Source organism: Schistocerca nitens, chromosome 1 (assembly GCF_023898315.1).
Source record: "Schistocerca nitens isolate TAMUIC-IGC-003100 chromosome 1, iqSchNite1.1, whole genome shotgun sequence".
NCBI classification, from domain to species: Eukaryota; Metazoa; Arthropoda; class Insecta; order Orthoptera; family Acrididae; genus Schistocerca; species Schistocerca nitens.
In genome coordinates, this window is record NC_064614.1 from 683,119,881 (window position 1) to 683,146,361 (window position 26,481).

Here is a 26,481-nt window from a genome sequence, read left to right on the forward strand (position 1 = left end):
GGCTTCCGGCGGCTATCTGATTTGGTGAAGACTGCCAGTCTCGCTAGCAGGATGAAAGCAGAGCTCACCATCTGCAGCATCGTCAACAGGACTGAGTGCGGACCTTTGGTACAGAGCCAAGTGGAGGGTCTGAATCAGAGGCTGAGACAGTTCTGCGACCGTGTGGGCTGCAGATTCCTCGACTTGCACCATAGGGTGATGGGGTTTCGGGTTCCACTGGATAGGTCAGGAGTCCACTACACACAGCAGGCGGCTACATGGGTAGCAGGGGTTGTGTGGCGTGGACTGGGCAGTTTTTTAGGTTAGATGGCCTCGGGCAAGTACAGAAAGGGCAACAGCCTCAAAGGGTGCGGGCAAAGTCAGGACATGTGGGGACCAAGCAGCAATTGGTATTGTAATTGTAAACTGTCAAAGCTTCATTGGTAAAGTACTGGAACTTCAAGCACTGATAGAAAGCACTGAAACTGAAATCGTTATAGGTATGGAAAGCTGGCTGGAGCCACAGATAAATTCTGTCGAAATTTTTACAAAGGCACAGACAGTGTTTAGAAAGGATAGATTGCATGCAACCGGTGGTGGCGTGTTTGTTGCTGTTAGTAGTAGTTTATCATGTAGTGAAGTAGAAGTGGATAGTTCCTGTGAATTATTATGGGTGGAGGTTACACTCAACAACCGAGCTAGGTTAATAATTGGCTCCTTTTACTGACCTCCCAACTCAGCAGCATTAGTGGCAGAACAACTGAGAGAAAATCTGGAATACATTTCACATAAATTTTCTCAGCATGTTATAGTCTTAGGTGGAGATTTCAATTTACCAGATATAGACTGGGACACTCAGATGTTTAGGACAGGTGGTAGGGACAGAGCATCAAGTGACATTGTACTGAGCGCACTATCCGAAAATTACCTCGAGCAATTAAACAGAGAACTGACTCATGGAGATAACATCTTGGACCTACTGATAACAAACAGACCCGAACTTTTCAACTCTGTAAGTGCAGAACAGGGAATCAGTGATCATAAGGCCGTTGCAGCATCCCTGAATATGGAAGTAAATAGGAATATAAAAAAAGGGAGGAAGGTTTATCTGTTTAGCACGAGTAATAGAAGGCAGATTTCAAACTACCTAACAAATCAATATGAAAATTTCTGTTCCCACACTGACAATGTTGAGTGTTTATGGAAAAAGTTCAAGGCAATCGTAAAATGTGTTTTAGACAGGTATGTGCTGAGTAAAACTGTGAGGGATGGGAAAAACCCACCGTGGTTCAACAACAAAGTTAGGAAACTACTGCGAAAGCAAAGAGAGCTTCACTGCAAGTGTAAACGCAGCCAAAACCTCTCAGACAAACAGAAGCTAAATGATGTCAAAGTTAGCGTAATGAGGGCTATGCGTGAAGCCTTCAGTGAATTCGAAAGTAAAACTCTATGTACCGACTTGACAGAAAATCCTAGGAAGTTCTGGTCTTACATTAAATCAGTAAGTGGCTCAATACAGCATATCCAGACACTCTGGGATGATGATGGCATTGAAACAGAGGATGACATGGGTAAAGCTGAAATACTAAACACCTTTTTCCATATCTGTTTCACAGAGGAAGACCGCACTGCAGTTCCTTCTCTAAATCCTCACACAAATGAAAAAATGGCTGACATCGAAATAAGTGTCCAAGGAATAGAAAAGCAACTGAAATCACTCAACAGAGGAAAGTCCACTGGACCTGACGGGATACCAATTCGATTCTACACAGAGTACGTGAAAGAACTTGCCCCCCTTCTAACAGCCGTGTACCGCAAGTCTCTAGAGGAACGGAAAGTTCCAAATGATTGGAAAAGAGCACAGTCTTCAAGAAGGGTCATCGAGCAAATGCGCAAAACTATAGACCTATATCTCTGACGTCGATCTGTTGTAGAATTTTAGAACATGTTGTTTGCTCGAGTATCATGTCGTTTTTGGAAACCCAGAATCTACTCTGTAGGAATCAACATGGATTCTGGAAACAGTGATTGTGTGAGACTCAACTCAGTTTATTTGTTCATGACACCCAGAAAATATTAGATACAGGCTCCCAGGGAAATGCCATTTTCCTTTACTTCCGGAGGGCATTCGATACAGTTCTGCACTGTCGCCTGATAAACAAAGTAAGAGCCTACGGAATATCAGACCAGCTGTGTGGCTGGATTGAAGAGTTTTTAGCAAACAGAACACAGCATGTTGTTCTCAATGGAGAGACATCTACAGACATTAAAGTAACCTCTGGCATGCCACAGGGGAGTGTTATGGGACCATTGCTTTTCACAATATATGTAAATGATCTAGTAGATAGTGTTGGAAGTTCCATGCGGCTTTTCGCGGATGATGCTGTAGTATACAGACAAGTTGCAGCATTAGAAAATTGCAGCAAAATGCAGGTAGATCTGCAGCGGGTAGGCACTTGGTGCAGGAAGTGGCAACTGACTCTTGACGTAGACAAATGTAATGTTTTGTGAATACATAGAAGGATCCTTTATTGTATGATTATGTGATAGCGGAACAAACACTGGTAGCAGTTACTTCTGTAAAGTATCTGGGAGTATGCGTGCGGAACGATTTGAAGTGGAATGATCATATAAAATTAATTGTTGGTAAGGCGGGTGCCAGGTTGAGATTCATTGGGAGAGTCCTTAGAAAGTGTAGTCCATCAACAAAGGAGGTGGCTTACAAAACACTTGTTACTTGAGTATTGCTCATCAGTGTGGCATCCGTACCAGGTCGGGTTGACAGAGGAGATAAAAAACATCCAAAGAAGAGCGGCGCATTTCGTCACAGGGTTATGTGGTAAGCGTGATAGTGTTACGGAGATGTTTAGCAAACTCAAGTGGCAGACTCTGCAAGAGAGGCACTCTGCATCACGGTGTAGCTTGCTGTCCAGGTTTCGAGAGGGTGCGTTTCTGGATGAAGTATCAAATATATTGCTTCCCCCTACTTATACCTCCCGAGGACATCATGAATGTAAAATTAGAGAGATTCGAGTGCGCACGGAGGCTTTCCAGCAGTCGTTCTTCCCACGAACCATACGCGACTGGAACAGGAAAGGGAGGTAATGACAGTGGCACATAAAGTGCCCTCTGCCACACACTGTTGGGTGGCTTGCGGAGTATGAATGTAGATGTAGATGTAGAATTCCGCATTTGATGTAAACAAAGACATGCACACCGTAAATGAATTTAAAAACCTGTTACGACAATTCAACTTCATTTTTACAAACTGCAAACCCACAAGACAGTCTGCTTGTCCTGACAACATACTTACAAATGTCAGTAGAGAGTTACTGTCTTCAGATGTAGCTGCCTTTGATTTCTCAGACCATGACTCAGTTTGGGTAAAAATAGGTACAGATAGGACTAATATGGACTACAAGTAGTTTAAAGAGCCTAAAATAGTCATCACAAGACCAGTAACACAAGAAAAATTGTCTAATTTCATGGTCTCACTCAGTAATTATGACTGGTCACATATGTTTAACAATAATGCTCAGGGCTCTGCCAATACATTGTTTGCTAGATTTTTTTCATTCTTTCTTAAATATATTCAAGCCCAACTGCCCTCAATACAAATGTAAAGTTAACCTTAAAAGTAAAAGTAATAGGCGTAAGGATAAGAATCCACAGTATACCACTCAACTAGCCAATATGAAAAGGAGGTTGTTGTTGTATAGAGATTCTTACAGACTTCAGGAAACTGATATAGCTAAACAAAGGTACTCAAGAGCACAAGAGGAATATAAGTATGCTTTAAATGAGTCCAAAAAACAACATAACCTAGGCAGCATTGAGTCATCAAAAAATAAATGCAATAAAGCATGGACTATAATAAATTCAGTGGCCAAAAGCAAGCAGAAAGCTGAGGTAGAAATTTCAGCACATGAATTTAATAACTACTGTACAAAATATGTTAACCAAATTAGGGAAAGCATTGGGAGGCTGCAAGAAATTGTAGCTGATCTCATTAAATATCATCATGTGGACTACACCTAAAAGATAAATTCCTTTTAACAGAGGTCACACCAGATGTTGTTTTAACTATTGTAAATAATTTTAGGCCCTCTGATAGTGAAGATATTGGTATTTCTTGCAATATGTTAAAAAAGATAATTGGGCACATAGTATATCCTCCTACTAAATGTATAAACAGATGTCTAATTGAAGAAGTATTCCCAGATGTATTAAAATTATCCAGGGTAGTGCCCATTTACAGGAAAGGAGACAAAAACTGCCCATGTAGCTATTGCCCAATATCTCTGGCACCTGTTCTATCTAAAGTTTTGGAATCCATCATCAACTCCCAGTTGTGTGATTATCTGACATGTAATAACATTATTACTGCGGTACAATTTGGCTTTAGGAAGGGCAAATCCCCTGATTAAAAAAGCGCTTAATACTTATGAAGGAAAAAATTTTGCTCAGGCTACCTTTTGTGATCTTAGCAAAGCCAAATTTATTTAGATCAATCCAACCACGAGGACCTAAAATGTGAAATTTTCAGCTTCAAGAATCAGACCCCTAGACAAGAAGAACTGGAGTCAACTCTACATGCAAAGCTAGATGAACTAGAAACTTTATTGTAATCTTCACTCCTCTCAAATTTTTCATAGAAGACATTGCTTATTGTGGACAATAGCTGCAAGCAGGAAAGAGGGGATAGATTACACCAATCATGACAGAAATATATTAAATCTAATGGCAACAAACAAATTTGACCTCTATGAGAATGTCCACATTGAAACTGAAATCAGTGTATATAAGGAAATTATAGCAACAGTTTTACGAAAGTATAATGGGCAACTAATACATGCAGGAAGATTCATATGATAGTTAAAACAGATCAACAGGCAGTAGCATTATATCTCAAGGAGGAAATCAAAACTTTTTGAGACACATGCTGCTTATAGAGTCAGTATGGCTTTAGGAAAGGTATAAACATGACTGAAACAGTTAGGCAGCTGTTACATGTAAAACATTGTCTACTTGAAGATAAAGACAATGGATATACAGGGCTATTACAAATGATTGAAGCGATTTCATAAATTCACTGTAGCTCCATTCATTGACATATGGTCACGACACACTACAGATACATAGAAAAACTCATAAAGTTTTGTTTGGCTGAAGCCGCACTTCAGGTTTCTGCCGCCAGAGCGCTCGAGAGCGCAGTGAGACAAAATGGCGACAGGAGCCGAGAAAGCGTATGTCGTGCTTGAAATGCACTCACATCAGTCAGTCATAACAGTGCAACGACACTTCAGGACGAAGTTCAACAAAGATCCACCAACTGCTAACTCCATTCGGCGATGGTATGCGCAGTTTAAAGCTTCTGGATGCCTCTGTAAGGGGAAATCAACGGGTCGGCCTGCAGTGAGCGAAGAAACGGTTGAACGCGTGCGGGCAAGTTTCACGCGTAGCCCGCGGAAGTCGACGAATAAAGCAAGCAGGGAGCTAACGTACCACAGCCGACGGTTTGGAAAATCTTACGGAAAAGGCTAAAGCAGAAGCCTTACCGTTTACAATTGCTACAAGCCCTAACACCCAATGACAAAGTCAAACGCTTTGAATTTTCGGCGTGGTTGCAACAGCTCATGGAAGAGGATGCGTTCAGTGCGAAACTTGTTTTCAGTGATGAAGCAACATTTTTTCTTAATGGTGAAGTGGGGTTATGTGAAAGATTCAGTGTTCAAACCTCCTCTACCAAGAAACGTGCCAGAACTGCGAGCTCGCATCAACGATGCTTTTGAACTCATTGATGGGGACATGCTGCGCCGAGTCTGGGAGGAACTTGATTATCGGCTTGATGTCTGCCGACTCACTACAGGGGCATATATCGAACATTTGTGAATGCCTAAAAAAACTTTTTGAGTTTTTGTATGTGTGTCCAAAGCATTGTGAAAATATCTCAAATTATAAAGTTATTGTAGAGCTGTGAAATCGCTTCAATCATTTGTAATAACCCTGTATTTATGCATCTGACAAAAATAGTCACCTCGGTAAACCAAAAATGAATCCTAAAATTGATAAAGGCTTATGATATCAGGAGAACTGTGGTTTATTCATCTCATTATGTACATTTGCAATACATTTTGTTTGCTTACAGAAGATGAGAAAAATTTTTAATACAGTTACAATGAGTTTTACACTAATAATTAATAAAATAACACTAAAATGATAATTCTTGGGGTATATAACGCTTTGTAACCAGATCAAATTTCCAGTTCCTCTAGCATGAATTTGTCCACTGAGTGCCTGTCAGTGTCAGTGCACCATGCTTTGCCAAGTTACCCCAAAAAACAGTACCATGTTTAATAATGGATTCAAATTAGTTTGTACACTATGTGATCAAAAGTACCCGGACACCTCCAAAAACATACGTTTCTCATATTAGGTGCATTGTGCTGCCACCTACTGCCAGATAGTCCATATCAGCATCCTCAGTAGTCATTAGACAGTGTGAGAGAGCAGAACTCATGGACTACAAACATGGTCAGGTGATTGGGTATCACTTCTGTCATACATCTGTACATGAGATTTCCATACTTCTAAACATCCCTAGGTTCACTGTTTCCAATGTGATAGTGAAGTGGAAACATGAAGGGACATGTACAGCACAAAAGTGTACAGGTTGCCCTCATCTGTTGACTGATAGAGACTGCCGACAGTTGAAGAGGGTTGTAATGTATAATAGGCAGACATCTATCCAGACCACCACACAGGAATTGCAAACTGCATCAGGATCCACTGCAAATACTATGAAAATTAGGTGGGAGGTGAGAAAACTTGAATTTTATGGTCAACCAGCTGCTCATAAGCCACACATCACACCAGTAAATGCAAAATAATGCCTCACTTGATGTAAGAAGCGTGAACATCGGACGATTGAACAGTGAAAAAATGTGTGAAGTGATGAATCACGGTACACAATGTGGCGATCTGAAGGCAGGGTGTGGGTATTGCAAATGCCTGGTGAACATTATCTGCCAGCTTGTGTAGTGCTAACAGTAAAACAGTGGGTTTATGGTGTGGTCATGTTTTTCATGGAGAGGGCTTGCACCCCTTGTTGTTTTGCATGGAACTATCACAGCACATGCCTACACTGATGTTTTAAGCACCTTCTTGCTTCCTACTGTTGAAGAGCAATTTAGAGATGGCGATTGTGTCTTTCAACACAATCAAGCACCTGTTCATAAGGCACGGCCTGTGATGGAGTGGTTACTCGTCAATAACATCCCTGTAATGGACTGACCTGCACATAGTCCTGACCTGAATCCTATAGAACACCTTTTGTTTGTTTTGGAATGCCGACTTCATGCCAGGCCTCACCGACTGACACTGATACCTCTCCTCAGTCCAGCACTCCATGAAGAATGGGCTGCCATTCCCCAAGAAACCTTCCAGCACCTGATTGAACATATGCTTGTGAGAGTGGAAGCTGTCATCAAGGGTAAGGGTGGGCCAACACCATGTTGAATTCCAGCATTACTGATGGAGGGCACCTCAAACTTGTAAGTCATTTTCAGTCAGGTGTCCGGACACTTTTGATCACATAGTGTATATGTTACTTTTATGTGTCCATGTCAGCTGCAGTTGATAATATTTGCACTGCACAAGTAAAACCACTCAATTTGTTTGCTAGATACCCAATATGTGCCTGCCAGCTCACATTTTTATCCTGATCAAGTCTTAAGAATCTGACTGAGTCAGCTCCTTACCTAACCTGATTGACGTGAATAATCTTAATCTACTCACATTTTGAATGTTTGCTTTTTAACTCCATCATGTGGATCTGAGATATGTTTAGATTGAACCCATTTAGCTGAAACCAAGTTTATAAGGTACTGAGGGTACTGAGCAATCACTCAGGAATTTTTTCTGAATTCTGACTTTCAGCTAACACAGAAATATCATCTGTGAACAGAACTGACAGGGAGCTGATATTTAATGGTATGTCGTTAAGATACAAGTGATTCATCAATGCAGTTTTTTGCCATATACCTGAGAAACCATAAACAGTATACAAAACTAAGTTCTGGAATGGCTAATCAAACAGTGGAAAATTTGGGATGGAATAACGGTAACTATACAAATTAGGATAGGCACTGAGTGGCAGAAAGGCACATTTAACAGTTGGCTGTTACATATTATTAAGCTATCAAACAAAAGTCCTTCATCTCGTTTAGAAACACACACACACAATGTCTAGTGTCTTCTTCAGACAAGAAAACCCCACAAACTTAAAATACTTGTACTGTGAAATCTTCTTCCATCAACAACAATCATCAGATCTCTTATCAACTAAAGTCAACATTTTAAAGCTTTTGTATGATTTACAAAACATATGACAAAAATGCTTCCAAAAGGAGTAATGAAAAACTGAAATAAACTAAAAAGCTCCTGCCGAACAGACCATGAAGGCCCAATGGCTCGGACTGGCCGTCATGTCATACTCAGCTCACAGGCACCACTGGATGTGGATATGGAGGGGGATGTGGTCAGCACACCACTCTGCTGGCTATGTGTCAGTTTCCAAGACCAGAGCCACTACTTTTCAGTCAAATAGCTCCTCAGTTTGCCTCACTAGGGCGGGTGCAGCCCACTAGCCAACAGCGCTCGGCAGACTGGATGGTTACCTATCTAAGTGCTAGCTCAGCCAGACAGTGCTTAACTTCTGTGATATGATGAGAACCGGTGTTACCACAGCGGCAATGCCATTGGCCATAATGAACTACTAAGACAACTAATAAAGAATCAAATTATTACTAGAAAAATGAGATCTATCTTTGTTCAAAGCTGCTGCATTATTACCTGTTCTATACCAGGCTTGTCCACATGATACAAAGGCCTGGTTTCAATGTGTTCTGGTACCAGCTGACAACCAATACGAGGAAACTCATGCCATCTATGTAATACTGCCAATGCCATATGTTCTTCCATTCCTTGAAGAAATGTAGACAACATATAGTTTTGACTTTTTGTATTGACATCAACATACATTAATTCAGTTCATTCATTCATATGTTGTGTTCATAAATCCCATTATGGATTATGATGTTTAAAGATGAGCAGAAAACCAATTTATACATCAACAAACAGAAACAGCCATTGATGGCTACTTCTGCAGAGTATACTAAACTGCACTACAACTATTATCGTATTTATATGTTAAAAGCAGAAAATGCCAGGTGATTATCATTATTTCTCAGTGTTCATGATTTGCATACTAAAATCACTTCAGGTGAAGATATTCATGGGTGTTGGTAAAATTATTGATACAGTTTTGCTACAGAAACTTTCCATTAGTGAACCTTAGTCAGTTTCAATACCTGCTGATGAGCCTGTGCTTAAATCCACTCTGTTTATGATGTATGTGAATGGTGTTACAACAGAATAGTGGTGACTTACAGAAAAAAATATCAGCATGATTTGTGGGTATCTTTTTACAGCAGTTAGAGCTGCTGTTTATGTACTACCACTAGCTTAACACCAATATGCCCACACTAATATTTAACTCAGAGCATCAATTATCAGCACTTGGTGTTATGAGTTAGATATCACTGAGGGTGTGTTGGAGTTAAGTTTGTGGCAGCAGATAAACAGCAGGTGTTAGCTGTTTAATTTTAGTGGGTAAATTCTAGCTATTCTTCAAAGTAGCAGCTTTTCTGTCAATTTTACAACATTAACTTGAGCCTGAGCAAACTATGATAGATAACTGCAGTTTAACAAACAGTTTCTGACAGATGCTCCACTTTTGACACCTACACCAGTTCCACATCTGCAAATTGTTCTTCATAGTCAGATGTTTATAACATGGTGGGAGGATAGGTATGCTGGTTAAGATGTAGAATTGCTTAAGATGACACATATAGTCTGTGGTACAGAAACTATATCAGGAAGTTGTAGAGAAGCAGTATCTACTTTGTAGTACTGATATTTCTGAAACTGGCATATTGTTGATTTAATACCCCTGCTGGATGTGAAAATCAATGTTACTGACATATCAATAGGTGTAAGGTCATACGTGTCCATTGAGAGTGCATATGGCAGGAACATGGCCATTGTTGCAGACTGATTACTTGAGCATCCATTTTGTGCTGAATCAAAAGCTGCTCTGTGGCTGTCTCTACATCAGTCTGCTGTTATCAGACTGATCTCTGCTGTGGATTCCATACACTATGATCTGTTTACTATGTGTTTAGTGTGGTGGATCATGATGAATTTGTGGTTTCCACATCTTATCAGCACTTGGTGTTATGAGTTAGATATCACTGAGGGTGTGTTGGAGTTAAGTTTATAATGAAATTCATGTTATTGAGTGAAGTCATGCTTGGACTTTATTCTTCTACTTTGCAACAATCTCTGAATAACTTTTATTGTAGTTTCCCCATGAACTGTCGTGCTTGGTTCATGGACTAATTGAGTACAATAAAACCCCACTTTTACATCCTCACACTTTCCATTTTCCTGCTTTTTATGTTCATTTTGGTCAGTCCCAACACAAATCTTATTCTCTCAATTCAACACTTCCCCATCATTAATGTTACATATTAAAAATTTCTGGCATTTCAATTTTTCTTTGATGTGTTACTGGCATTTAACATTGATTTTCAATTGATTTCTGTAAAAAGTGCATCATATTCCCGCTCAAAGTCAATCTTGGAACAAAGCAGAAAACACAGATTACATGCAGAGTGATCATGTAATATTGTGTTGGAATGGTAAGAAAATTTTCATTGTTAGCATATTGGGTCACAACCACCTGTATAGTTTGACAGTGTTTCGAAGAGTGGGAAAGTATGCTGAGTCACTGCCTTAATGATAATCACGATCGGACGACAGCGACTCTAGTAGCATCCTTCCTTCTGTTCATTGTGTTGTATTACAACAGCTTTAATTTAATTTTACAGTCATTTATACAAGTAAACACCACTTTTGAAGACAGCTTCTCTATAATGGGCTCTCACAAATCATTGTTACTTCCGCATGAAATATGCTAATCCATACTAGGCACACAGTCTTAAGTTGGTATGACCTGATATCAGATGTATACATTCCTTCTGAAGATGCTCCATAACATGACAGTTTTCATCTTCTGTCTCCCCCCAGATGTCCCTGAACTGAGTGACCTTGTCTGCAACAAGCTATAGATTTTGTACCTATTGTTCTCTGTTTATGAAGAACACCAACTTAAATGGGTTAACCAACATTGTGTTCCAAGTTTTATTTACCATAATTTTATAATTATTATCAAAAATAAGTCTCACATTAGTACACGAATATCTTTTTAATCTGGTTTCATGAAAAACTTTTGCTTCCTGTATTTTACACAGTGCTGCATTTTACACTTTTGAGGGTCAGTCAACTGAAAAGTGTAAAAAGAGGGTTTTGCGGTATTCACATTTTCTTTTGGAAATATTTATATATGTTAAATACATGTTGTGAGTGAATGATAAGGTTATAACATTGGTGATGAGGAGGTGCAATTTTGTTTCATCACACACTGTCATGGATGCCAGATTTATTTAGCTTTGGCAGCACAGCTAAACCAGCAACATCAGCTAATTATGTGCTTAATTTCTTCAAAGGAACAACAATGAAAACAGCATCTGTTAGCCCTCAAATCCTTCACTAGTTAAAGACTATAAAGGCTACAATTGCAGCAGAAGCAGCAGAATCAACAGACACTGTCAGCCATCTCAGCCTTTCAGCCTATAACAAGGCACCAGAACCTGGGAAATATATCAAGAACACTTCATGCTGTATTTTCAGGACAAGCTGTCTTACCATTGTCTAATATATTCTCTTTTGTGAGACAAATCCTTCAACAGTATTCTGCTATGATAGTTGTTGATGGGTTCAAGCATTGCCTTCTTGACAGCAAATATGTTTAATTCAGGATGACCCTATCTCTATCCCTGTGTTATGCTTTACACCCATTACGCAGTATTCTGTGTTTCTTTAGAAGTTTGTTTATAGTGACTGTTTAACATAAAGGGCCCATCCCATCATGAACTGTTCAACTAGGTATGTATCTGTCAACTGCACTATTCTTGTGAACCTCATGCAAAGTTCTGTACATTCTGCTATCAAGAGATAAAAGTACTGAGTTCCCTGTTGAGATACAATGTAGTTAGTTAAAAATATAAATCTTCCTACTTCTTTTTGTTGTTGTTGTGGTCTTCAGTCTGAGACTGGTTTGATGCAGCTCTCCATGCTACTCTATCCTGTGCAAGCTTCTTCATCTCCCAGTACCTACTGCAGCCTACATCCTTCTGAATCTGCTTAGTGTATTCATCTCTTGGTCTCCCTCTACAATTTTTACCCTACACGCTGCCCTCCTATACTAAATTGGTGATCCCTTGATGCCTCAGAACATGTCCTACCAATCGATCCCTTCTTCTAGTCAAGTTGTGCCACAAACTTCTCTTCTCCCCAATCCTATTCAATACCTCCTCATTAGTTATGTGATCTACCCATCTAATCTTCAGCATCCTTCTGTAGCGCCACATTTCAAAAGCTTCTATTCTCTTCTTGTCCAAACCATTTATTGTCCATGTTTTACTTCCGTACATGGCTACACTCCATACAAATACTTTCAGAAATGACTTCCTGACACTTAAATCTACACTCGATGTTAGCAAATTTCTCTTCTTCAGAAACGCTTTCCTTGTCATTGCCAGTCTACATTTTATATCCTCTCTACTTCAACCATCATCAGTTATTTTGCTCCCCAAATAGCAAAACTCCTTTACTACCTTAAGTGTCTCATTTCCTAATCTAATTCCCTCAGCATTACCCGATTTAATTCGACTACATTCCATTATCCTCATTTTGCTTTTGTTGATGTTCATCTTATATGCTCCTTTCAAGACACTATCCATTCCGTTCAACTGCTCTTCCAAGTCTTTTGCTGTCTCTGACAGAATTACAATGTCATCGGCGAACCTCAAAGTTTTTATTTCTTCTCCATGGATTTTAATGCCTACTCCGAATTTTTCTTTTGCTTCCTTCACTGCTTGCTCAATATACAGATTGAATAACCTTGGGGAGAGGCTACAACCCTGTCTCACTCCCTTCCCAACCACTGCTTCCCTTTCATGCCCCTCGACTCTTATCACTGCCATCTGGTTTCTGTACAAATTGTAAATAACCTTTCGCTCCCCGTATTTTACCCCTGCCACCTTCAGAATTTGAAAGAGAGTATTCCAGTCAACATTGTCAAAAGCTTTCTCCAAGTCTACAAATGCTAGAAATGTAGGTTTGCTTTTCGTTAAACTAGCTTCTAAGATAAACCGTAGGGTCAGTATTGCCTCACGTGTTCCAATATTTCTACGAAATCCAAACTGATCTTCCCCGAGGTCGGTTTCTACCAGTTTTTCTTTTTGTTATCCTTTGTATTTTGGTAATCATTGTTGCTACAACTGCCTTATGGTCACAGACACCAGTTTCTATATTGACATTCTCAAAGAGGTCAGATCTATTTGTTCCTATTAGATCCAATCTACAGTGTCCATTCACATTAATGACTGCCTGTCAAAAGTCTGAATAATCACCTTTCAGACTGCTGCAAGACACATGAAGAGAGTCAACAAGGCTCTGGAAGGTACCAACAGAGATGTGGAGCCATGCTGACTCCAGTGCCGTGGCCAGCTGTGCTAAAACTCTTGGTTGATGATGCATGGTGCATAAGTCCTGGATGAGGTGCTCCCACACTTTCTTGATTGGATTTAAAACTGTGGAGTTTGGTTTCCAGAGGAGTACAGTAAACTCTCTGTGCTTTTTGAACCATGCATCTACACTGTGAGCTGTGTGACACATTGCATTGTCCTCCTAACAGATGCCATGATGCAGAGGACAGGCCAACTGTTGCCTCTCAGTGGTCATCCAGCAGCAGTATTAGCATGCAAATTCCAGCCTTTGTCACTGGTGATTAGCAGTAAGCATGGGTGCATCAACCAGGTGCCTGCTGCAGAGGTCCATACACAGCAACACAGTCAGCTGCTCAACAGTTGCATGTCTACTTGCCCGTATACATCTCCACAGCTATCATTTACTCATTTCATCTATGGCCAATGGTTTACCACTGTTGTCTCAGTGCCAGTTTTGGGTAGTTCCATTTTGCCATGGATGGAATACTTTAACTGTGGTGGCACATGAACAGTTTACAGACTTAGCCATTTTGAAAATGCTTCATTTCTTGGCCAAAAAGCCTATGATCATGCCCTTTTGGATGTCACATAAATTTATCTATTTCCACATTGCAACAATACTACACTATTTTCCACATTCACCCAACATGCTTTATACACCCTCCACTGCTAGTGCTGCCATGTGCTGTGTTTTAGTGGGTACCGTACTTTGAAATCAAACATATATGGTGGTCACATTAATGTGATTCGACTGTATATTTCCATCATGAGTGGACTTATGAACAATCTATTCTAGGTAGTCCTCAGAGGTTGCATTCAGTAATATTATGCGGAACATCTTGTCATGCATACCATTTACAAAACTGTGATTTTCCCAACAGACTGTTGGATGATTATGGTCCCCTCTAATGATGGCAGTACAATTGAGGAAATTATGTACTAGTGAACTTAGGTTTTCTCTTAAGGTGAGTCTGGTGTGTTCAATAGAAGGATCCAATTGTAAGTTTGTCAGCCTTTGACACTGACTCTTGCTGTGATAGTTTCACATGTAATATCAATTTCTATCTTGGTGGATTTGAGTTTCTCATCTATTGTGACAAATACTCCATCTCCATTTACCATTAGCGTATTATTTTGATATAAGCTTAAGTTTTCCCCAAATATCTCACAGCTATCAATTTTGGATATTAACCACCTTTTTGTACCTAGTACAAGGGTTGACTGAAAAGTAATGCCTCCACCTTCGTAAGTCTTCAACAGTAGGCAGCATTGGTATGCAGCAGGTACTGGCTTGTTCTGTAGCCTCTTCTCTACAGCTCCAGTTGGTAGGAGGCCTTAGCATTGAATGGCTGTGTCGTTACAGTGTAAAAGATGGAAACCTGCACAGCCCTGATCAATGCGTTTTAAGCAATGTGCAGTCATTGAATTCTTGACAGCAGAAGGTGTCACCCCAAAGGAGATTCATCAGGGAATGAGAGCAGTTTAGGGTGATTGTGTTGATGTGAGTACTGTGCGTCATTGGGCGAGTAAGTTTAAAGATGCTGAGGCGGGAACATTTGACTTGTATGACAAACAAAGAGTTGGACAGCCTGTGACAGCAACCACTGAGTTTCACAAGCAAAATGTTGACAGATTGGTCCAGGACGATCATTGTATCACTCAGAGAGAAACTGCAAGCACAAGCATTTCACAAGAACATGTGGGTCACATTAGTGGTTTGCTTGGCTATCGAAAGATCTGTGCACGATGGGTACCCCGGATGCTGACTCCTGAAATGAAAGTGCACAGACTTGAAATTTGCCAGGAAGTCCTCTCGCATTACGAGAATGAAGGTGTCGCCTTTCTCCATTCAGTTGTGACAGGAGACGAAATGTGGGTACACCATTATGACCTGGAGACGAAATGTCAGCCTATGGAATATCAACACAAAGACTCACCCCAGAAAAAGAAATGTAAGATGCAGCCCTTAACTGGAAAAATCATGGCCACAGTGTTCTGGGACGCAGATGGTGTTATCCATATTGATTTCCTTGATCACGGAACAACAATAAATTCAGAGCATTACATCACAACACTGAGAACTCTGAAACGATGGCTAACAAGGGTCCAGAAGGACAAGGGAAATGTTTTCCTGCAGCATGACAATGCCAAACCACACACTTCACGTGCCACCACAGCAGAACTGCAGAGACTGAATCTCACAACCATACGGCATCCTCCATACAGTCAAAATTTAGCACCGTCTGACTTCCATCTGTTCCCAATAATGAAAGACTATCTACAGGCACATCATTATGCCTCTGATGAAGATGTTGAGAGAACTGTGAGACTGTGGTTGCGGAAACAGACTGTCAACTTCTTCCATGACAACTTCAGAATACGTGTTCATCATTGGCAGAAATGTAACCAATTGGCTGGTGATTATATGGAGAGGTGAATATTGGTAATTAAAGATCACATTCTAATGATTATTCCCGCATTTGATTTACTAAAATATTCCAATTAAAACCCAATTAATGGAGGTGGAGGCATTACTTTTCATTCAACCCTCATATAATGAGAGCTCCACAGCTTTTCAAAAGCAAGTGCTTTGGCAGTTTATTACCTTTAGGGGACATTTCTTTGGATATGATACAGCTGCTTCAAGATCACCTACAACTTTGAAAAAAAAAAAAAAACATTGTATGTGCCTCACACACAGTCAGCTATCTGCATAGTGGCCTCTGATGTGTAATGCATACCTGCCTCACTTAGGAGGACTCTACAGTTCTTAAACTTATGGCACTAGTCTAGAACCTGTGAGCTCTGTGGTTCAGTCCTGCCACTCACCTTACAACCAGGAGGCAATGATCATTTGTGGGGACAATGTTGCAAATTGCAAGCTTTGTTGGAATTTCACGTGCAAGGCTAGCCTTCTCAGTCTTCCCTGCCAGTCACTGTAATGACCCAAGTATGACCTCAGAGACCAGACAACCGGCATCCTTTATTCCAAATGTACCACTCTCTACAATTTGTTGCACTCCGTTCCCTCAACGATGAGGCTCTGAGTCATACACACTAGGTGTACCTGGTGTTCCTTCTCATATCTTGTTGCCAATTCTGTAAGGGGTACCGTTATTCACCACACTTTTGAACCGCCAATAATTAATAGACCCTTACCCTTTTGTGTTTGTCTCCTCTTGACACAGGACGCTGTTGATTTTCCAACAGATGAAGTGAGTCTCACTATCTCATTTTCAATTTCAGTGAAAGATGGCATCTTGAACTTGTGGGCTATGGGGATCGTTATAATATTCGGAGTTCTCCCTGGTCCCTGTCTTTCCAGTACAGGACACATAGCCCCACCACTGACATGCTAGTTAATCATAGTGAACTACTTCTCCTATGTCATGATTTTCAAGAGGATCATTTTACTTATTCACCTATTTATACATTTACTGAGCATGTGATAAAATCTGAATAATGAAACATCACCAGTTGGGATCTTCTGTGACTTATCAATGGCAGTTGATTGCATCAATGATAACATTCTGGAATAAGTAGTTCAGCAAATGCCTGGTTTAGCTCTTATTTTAGAAACAGAATGTGGGGAGGCAACTCAGGCTATTAAAGTAATGTAAAGAAGGATACTACATCATCTGCATGGAGTGATATTACAGTGAGAGTCCCCTAGGGTTCAATCATTGGCACACGACTGTTCTTGCTTTTTATTAATTATCTGCTATATTATTTGAATCAAGAGGCAGAGTTAGCCCTGCCTGCAGTTGATACAAGCATTGTTGTGAAACCTAACAAAGAAGCATCAACAAAGAAAACAGTAAATGACATTTTTGTGGAAGTTACTTAATGGTTTTGCACAAATGAGCTAGCTTTAGACTTTTTTTAAAAAAAAAAAAAAAAAAAAAAAAAAAAAAAAAAAAAACCAGATTTCAATCAATTTTGTGCTGCCAAAAATGTCACACATCCTGTTGATACAGTATCCCAACAAAGCATTATTAAGTTCTTAGGCATACATATTGATGAACATTTAAACTGGAAAAACCACATAGTAGATTTGCTAAAACATTTAATTTTGGCTACTTTTGCCATAATAATTGGTAGCTTTTGGGATATAGAAGTCAGTAAGTTGACATATTTTGCATATTTTCAATTCACTGATGTCTTATGAGATAATATTCTGGGATTACTCCTCACTTGTGCAAAAATTATTCATTGTACAAAAGAAAGTAATCAGAATTATGTGTGAAGTTCACACACATACGTCTTGCAGGTAACTCTGTAAGCATCTGGGTATGTTAACCACAGTTTCACAGTACATTCATTCAGTTTTTAAATTTGTTGTCAACAATCCATCTAAGTTTGAGAGCAGCACAGCACTAGAAGGATTCACAGTCTGCATTAAATTCTAATGAATCTAACTTTGGCACAGAAGGGACTGAAATATTCTGTTACAAAACTCTTTGACAGTCTACTGACAGACAGCAGAAACGTTTTAAAAGTAATTTAAAGAGGATATTTCCCCTTAACAAATCCTTCTATAACATAGAAGAATTCTTGAGTAGAGATAATTAGTCATTTAAGAAAGGAAAATAAATAAGTAAACATTATTTTTATTTAGTTGTATACAAGTGTTCTGTTTTTGTTCTGGTGACACATTCCACATCATGTATTGTGAATTTGATCCATGGAACAAGTAACTAACAACTAAGTAACGAAGTATATGTGGATGCCCCAATTTGTGCATGCACATTTGGGTGGTATCCACAGTACACCCGGGAGTCTGTACCAGAACAACAGGGGCACCAGGTGGTGTTAGCATCCACACTATATGGGGTGCTGCACTGATACCACAACCAGTAGTTCCAGTTGTGGCACTCTGGACAGTGGCCTCTTTTGTCAAAGAGACCAGCATTTCCTCTACCTCAGCCACCTAACAGCTTTCTCCACTTCTTTGTTTTGGGGGATAGCCACATGTCCCTTACTTCCATGAGTTGTGGTACATGTGAATGGACATCAATCTGGCTTCACTGAAGGCTGAATCACCAGACCCACTGCATTCAACAGTGGTGTCTCCACTTCTAAACATCTATGGGTCTTTGCAAGAAGCTCTGGATCCAGCACATGAACTATCAGTGGTCCTCAATGACTTTGAGGAACCTTCCATCATGACACTGCCCAACTCCTACCCATTTCAGCCACACCTACCCCTGCACCAGCCATCCAGGTGCTACCACTATATGGCCGTTCATATGCAAATGAATAGTACAAATGTACTGGTATGTGTAGTGCTGCACACATCTGCTGAAGGTGCCTATGGCAGGAACCCTGCCCGTACTGCAGACCGGTCACTTGCGCATCTGTATGGGCCAAACGACCTGGTGACTGCATTTGCCTCAGTTTGCTGTTATCTGACTCATCTCTGCCTGTGTACTCCACAATGCTATGATTGTTTACTATGTGTTTAATGAGATAGGTAATGAATTTGTGTTTTCCAGCACTTCTTGCCTGTATGGAACTGTGATTGCAAAATATATATGTTACGTGGCTAAGTCATGCTTGGATGTTGCTTTTCGATCTGGAATAATTTCCAAATAATTTATCTTGCTGTTCTGATTAATATTCTGCCATGAACTGTTCTGCTTGGCTCATGGACTAATTGGTTATTTACATTGTCATTACAATAGGTGAATGCAGATTATTATTTAAAACACATATAAAAATCATATGAGCTATGTTTTCAGAATAGTTTGTGCATGGTGGATAGTTTCCTCCATAATTATTTTAATCTCCTTATTTCATGTTCAATCAACTTTTGACTACAGAGGATTGTTAATGTATTTTCACTTCTCAAGTTTTTTGACAGTATTATGATATTTTTTAAATGATTAATGGAAAATCTCATATAAAAATGTGAAACAAATACTAACAAAGAGATAGAGGGGCTGGCCAGTACTTACCTCAGCTCAGTACAGCCGATAGATACACAAAAAACAGAACCAAAAATTTACATTCCTAGCTTTCGGAACTTTGTTCCTTCATCAGGGAGGAGAGAGGGGAAAGAAAGGGAAGAAGGGATGAAAGGAACAAAGTTCTGAAAGCTAGGAATGTAAAGTTTCAGTTCTGTTTTTTGTGTATCTATTGGCTGTACTGAGCTGAGGTAAGTACTGGCCAGCCCCTCTATCTCTTTGTTAGTATTTGTTAATGATATTTTTTCTTGGTTGGTACTGACTTTCTAAACATGTTATTATTAAAGTTTAATATTTCCATTATATGCAGTAACAGTAAAACCTTGATAACATTATCATGTACATAGCTAAAGGAATAAATCTCTTAAATACAGTAAAAAAGATATTGTAGTAACATTATAAAATTTCTTCGAGCAATGTAATGAAGTGTGCTCCCACTAATATAATTTCAAATAATAACGGAGCTGCATTGTTCTACTAAAAATGAAGAGGAAACAATTCACCACATTCATTACAAAAAAATACATTACAAACAAACAGACATAAACATGGAATGAGAAATAGTTTAAGAAAGTGAAGGGAAATAATGCAGTGCAGGGAATACTGCAGAATGCCAAAAACTGCAATGTGCAGATGTGAAATGAAGCCTTTCGACATCAGATGCTGCTAGCAAGGAGGGAAGGAGCGGAATATGTAAGGAAACACCATAAGTAACTTATAGACTAACTTTATAAAGAAAATGCAGCCTAAAACAAACAAGTACAAAAGGATGTACCCAATTTACAGAATAATCACGGAAGATACTTTCTAAATAAAAGCGAAACATGTCTGATGTAATTCCTTTTAATTAGATTGCAGTCAGCTCAAGACGGATAACCTATAGTAACAAAAAATATTTTGTTTTTACCTCTTGTGCTCATATTAACATCTGGATCTTCAGACTGAAGGCAGAAAACTTGCCGTCCCACCTTGACTTTTCCTGGACTGTACGAAGGACTATCAATTTTGCCATCTTTACACAGTTTGGCTAATATTTGTGTTGGTTTCATTGGATCCCTCCACTGATTGTAACCATACCTATTATGAGAAAAACCATATTCATTAGCTAGTAACAAAAACAACATATGTAAATAGAGGAATATACTAATCTAGTTCACAAATACTATGTTTATATTTCCTATTTCCTTGAAAAAAGATTCTACGTCTTGGCCAATCATGCCCAACTGATCACCATATCATCCTCTGAAAGTGGTCATCAGATGCAGTATGGAGGGGCACGTGGTCAGCATACTGCTCTCCTGATCACTGTTGGGTTTCTTGACCTTAGAGCCACTACTAATTAGTCCTCAGTTGGCCTCACGAGGCTGAGTGCACCCATCATCCTCCCTGGCAGTGCCGGGAATTGAAGCTGGGTGCTAGTTCTGCAAGGTTCACAGAAGAGCTTCTGTGAAGTGTGGAAGGTAGGAGACGAGGTACTGGCAGAATTGAAGCTGTGAGGATGGGTTGTGACTTATGCTTGGGTAGCTCAGTCGGTAGAGCACTTGCCTGCGAAAGGCAAAGGTCCTGAGTTCAAATCTCGGTCTGGCACAAAGTTTTAATCTGCCAGAAAGTTTCAACAGAACAGGGACTTCAACAGGAATACAACATACATACACACACACACACACACACACACACACACACACACACACACACACACACACACACACACACACACACACACACATGAAACTCACACACAAATGACTGCAGTCACTGGCTACTGAGGCAGATAAGAGATTGCGGTCATGTGTGTGTACATTTTAGCTCCAATGAGTGCTTTGTTGGCTGAAAGCTCATTTTCTGACAGCCTTTTTCTTGTACCTATCTGTAACTCAGCATGTCCGCTATATGGTGAGTAGAAACTATTTTTTTCACAATACTGAACAAAAATTAAGAAACATATACTTCAAAAAAATATACAAGAATAATTAAAATCCAAGAGTGATGGATTTTATTTGAATAGCATTAATACTTAAAATAATTGTTGGTATTCATAAAGATATCCAGCTTCTCCAAGGAAAATGCAACAGTTAATAAGATTCCTGCATGCTCAGGGAACCCAGACAAATTGGTGACTATCTGAGGTTAGTAGAACTTCTGTATAGATAAACGAGATCCATGTACTAATATCAATGTTGTGTAGAGAGAAAATCACCAGTAATCATTTGTTAAGTTATTTATAAATGGTTAATATGGAGAACACAGTAAAGAAAAAGGTAATTGGTAAAAAAAAAGTAAGTTAATTTTAATCCACAGTATGTTTCTGAGGTCTCAGGCACTCATCACATAGCCCTGACCCTCCGCTGTGAGGCTTTACTGCATCTGGAAATACATTCAAACCCTTCTAAAACTGCTTACAGTGACTCTTGGTGGACTAATTGTAAAGTGGAAACAAGACAGAACAACCACAGCTAAGCCAAGACAAGGCAGACCTTGTCCTTACAGACAGGGATCATCGAACATTGCAGGGGGCAGTTGTAAAAAAATTTGCATGAAATTTGCAGAAGGAACACTCTAGAGTTACAAAGTTCTACCAGCAGTTCAGTTAGTACAATGACTGTGTGTTAAAAACAATTATATACAATGGTCAAGCAGTTCCTTGTAAGACACATAGTTCTGTAGTCAGTGCTAAGTTATGCTCGAGGTGGTGCAAAGAACAATGCCACTGGACAGTGGATTACTGGAATCCAGTGATTTGGAGTCATGAATCACACTATACGCTGTGGCAACTCAATTGAAAGGTGTCTTGAGAACGTTACCTGCCATCACATGTAATGCCAACAGAGAAGTATGTAGAGGGTGTTGTTACAGTATTGGGATATTTTCCATGGTTAGGTGTGGTCCCCTTATTGTATTTAAGGACATTCTAAATGTGGAAGGATCTGAAGATATTTTACAGCATTGTGTACCAAGTGCAGTAGAAGAGGAGCAGTTAGGAGACAATAAACTGTCTGTGACAGCTTGACACTGCACCCTGTCATAAATCATCTGTGAGGTAATGATTTGTACACAATAAAATTCCCAAAATGGACTAGCCTTCCCAGTGTTCAGGCTGGAAAGCAATGGAACACTTCTGAGATGAACTGGAATGTCAACTTCAATCCATATCCCAGTGTTCAACACCACTACCTTCTCTGGTTTCTGAGGTCAAATGGGCTGCCATTACTCCACAGATATTCAAACACTCCATTGTACATGTTCCCAGCTGAGTTCAAGCCATTGTGAAGGTGAAGTGTGGACGCACACCATATTAATATCTACTAACAGGTGTCCAGACACTTTTGATCAATAGAGTATATCAGAATCTAAGTGAATATGAAAATTACTTACTCTTCATATTTTTGAGCAATGCCACATGTTGCTCTATGTCTGCTATAAAATCTGTTTTCTAGGTCAATCCTTGTCTCTCCAATTAAATCATCTGAGCCAACCAGGTCCCAATCAAATATCTGAATTGTCAGCATTGAGTCTTGGGGAAAAGTTGCTTCAAATTCAAAACATCTGAAAACACAAAACATTAATGTATTACTAATGAAAATTAAGTCATCATTTAATAATGTGTAAAATGTTAAAACTCTAATGTACTTCACACAGCTTTAAAATTCTGCTGTAAGTACACTAATATGAGTTGATTATAAATACAAGAGTACTGTAATTTAATGAGTCAGTAATTCTGATGATGCTGATAACATGATATTGAAATTTTTCTCAGTACCTACATCCTCTTGAAGGATTGTAATAAAATTACAGGTGAGTGAACTGTGTATTTTGTATCTAACTACCACTGAAAGTAACTGAGTTTTGTCACTGTGTACAATGTGCAGCAGAGTATGTTTATGTGCTAAACAATCACTGCTTAAAAAGAACACACACTCACACTCTCACACACACACACACAAGAAACCATGATATCTAGCACGAAATTTTCACTCTACAGCAGACTGTGCACTGATATGAAACTTCCTGGCAGATTAAAACTGTGTGCCAGACCGAGACTCGAATTCAGGACCTTTGTCTTTTTCGGCAAGTGCTCTACCATCTGAACTACCCAACCAAACTTATGCCCTGCCTTCACAGCTTTACTTCTGCCAGTACATCGACTACTTCCCAAAGGCTGTGGCTAAGCCATGTCTCCGCAGTATCTTTTCTTCCAGGACTGCTAGTTCTGCATGGTTCGCAGCAGAACTTCTGTGAAGTCTGGAAGATAAGAGATAAGGTACTGGTAGAAGTAAAGGTGTGAGGGAGATGCATGAGTAGTGCTTGGGTAGCTCAGATAGCAGAGCACTTGCCCGCGAAAGGCAATGGTCCCGAGTTTGAGTCTCAGTCCGGCACACAGTTTTGATCTGCCACGATGTTTCATACAGTGCACACTCTGCTGCAGAGCGAAGATCTCATTCTGGAATCACCCTCAGGCTGTGGCTAAGCCATGTATCCACAATATCCTTTCTTCCAGGAGTACTAGTTCTGCAAAGCTTGGAGGAGAACTTCTGTGAAGTTTGGAAGGTAGGAGACGAAGTACTGGCAGAAGTGAAAGTGTGAGGATGGGGCATGAGTCATGCTTGGGTAGCTTAGATGGTAGAGCACTTGCCTGTGAAAGGCAAAGGTCCCGAGTTCAAGTCTTGGTCCGGCACACAGTTTAAATCTACCAGGAAGTTTCAACCCATTATATATCCAGCAAGGTCAAGCACTGTGCATACTCAGCAAGGTCAAGTACTGTGCAGTAGATCCAGCCCTCAGCAGTGTGACATCACAGAATACAGAGGCTAATGCCATTTCCAAAACTGCCACATATTGCAAAGAGTGTTTTGAGTACACTGCAGAAGTGTTGTTGGGAAGTAACATACAGTCCTGATGTCTCCTTAAGAGATTTCTTTCTTAAATTTTTTGTTTATTTAGTATTATTTTTTTTTTAACTATGAAGGAAGAAATTTTTGACTGTCAGTTTGCTTCATACAAAGAGCTGCATGCTGGGATCCAATCGTTGTTCTGTAGGCAACTACAAACATTTTTCTAAGGAACCATTGCCTGTCTTGTATCACAGTGGGATTACTTTTGAAGTAATCAACAGCTTACTTACTTTTTTCCATCTGTCTTGTTTTCATTTGATTGGTCCTTACACAGTCCAGCACAATCATAGCTTTAGGTCTATGACCGTACATCAAGATTCTTCAAGTAACATCTTGCATGTGTACATACAAAAACCAAGGCCATAATTATGAATGTGTTAGCTCCTCAAGCTTTTATCCACGTTCGAATGAGACTCAGGAAAGGTGACTTTTATTTCACTTCTAACTGATGCATCTAACCACAAAGAGATTAAGAGTTTTCCTCTCCTGGTTAGATTCTTTATTACAGAACTTTTGTAAAGGTAAGAATATTGTAATTAAAATCATTGCCTGGAAAAACATTGACCAATGTGAATGACTATTTAACAGATTGCCTCAGAGAAAATGGTCTACAAGAAAGAGTTGTTGGGCTGTGTGCTAATAATACTAATTGCAATGTTGTTGGTGTTGAAAGAAAAGGTCAGAACTATGTTTTTACTAAAGTGCAACTCAGCCATGGAATGACAGGGGTTGAGTATGCTGCTCATATACTCCATAAAATTGTTTGAGCAGCTACTGATATTTTGGCTGTACAAGTAGAAATTGTAGTTTAGAAAATATTTCTGTACTTGAAATCATACGCTGCAATGGTTGAAAATCTGAATTAGTTTTATAGACATAGATTTTGCAATGATTTTGGGTTGTTCTCAAATAAGGTTGTTGGTACTATTGGATAACCACTAAAACAGAATGTCTAATCTGAAAAGGGATGTCCATTGTTCCTTCAAAATTTGTTTCAGAGCCCCTTTTCTGAAGTATGGTTATACTTTGTTCACAGCCAGACTTTATCATTTCGTGAAGCAGTGAAAAAAGTTGAAGAGCAGATGGTCACTCTATTTGAAGTGATTGATTGTGTTACTAAGTGGAAAAATATCTTGGAGTACAAAACCGTAGATCAATTTCTTCCATCAAGTGTTAAAAAAATTCTTGCAAAGCCTGAAACAGAAGGTATGTTTCCAGCAGAGGTAAAATGCTTTCCTAGTTCTGTACTATTTTCCTATGAAACTACTCTATCCTAGTTAAAAAAGTGGACAGAAGAAAGTTTCCAGAACTTCAAATCCTGTAGGTGTGTTACCTTAACTCAAATACCTCTATGGGATGACAAAGAAAGAACTTCTTCTCTTGTTGTCAAAACTGTGCCATGTGTCCTGTTTGAAGAAAAGGGACTGTATGATCAGCATATGAGTGACACAGTTTGTAACCAGTGAGAAAATCAGTAAATGGACTGCTAACAACAGTTTGCCAACTCAATGAAAGGTTGTAATGTTTTCTCATTTCAACCAGCTTCATGTGCTGTTCTCAAATTTACTCAGGTTACCAGAGTTTCTCTTCTGTCTTCCTGGTGCTAATGCTATGCTGAAATGGTTTTTCACACATGAATAATATATGAACCAGTGACAAAACTCACCTTGCTGAAGAAACTATGAAAGAATGTTAATCACTAACGTGAATACTGAAGAAAATTTACGCCACTGATTAATAGAGTTGGTCTGCTTACACTGCCTCATCTTAGAAGGCACTAATAAAGTAGTAACAAATGTATTTTTGTAACAAATTAAAGTGATATTTAGTATTTATTACACTTAATTAAGTTCTTTTTTTTTTAAATTAGTAATGTGTCCCAAATTTGGGTCTAGAAAATATGGTCACCTTAATAGGTGCTGCTTTTCCAACTGCTGGTTTATTTACCACTTT

The 26,481-nt window shown here is 39.4% G+C and overlaps 1 protein-coding gene across 1 annotated transcript in view; it reads right to left on the reverse strand.

Moving 5' to 3' along the window:
• The window catches only part of LOC126195117 (otoferlin-like), a 376,779-nt gene that overhangs the window by 84,265 nt on the left and 266,033 nt on the right, over window positions 1-26,481 (reverse strand). Inside the window, exons 28-30 of the mRNA XM_049933641.1 lie at window positions 23,012-23,182; window positions 20,547-20,716; window positions 8,833-8,963 (exon numbers count right to left, since the gene is read on the reverse strand). Of these exons, the coding sequence (XP_049789598.1) occupies window positions 8,833-8,963; window positions 20,547-20,716; window positions 23,012-23,182 (472 nt within the window). The remainder of the gene's footprint in view (window positions 1-8,832; window positions 8,964-20,546; window positions 20,717-23,011; window positions 23,183-26,481) is intronic.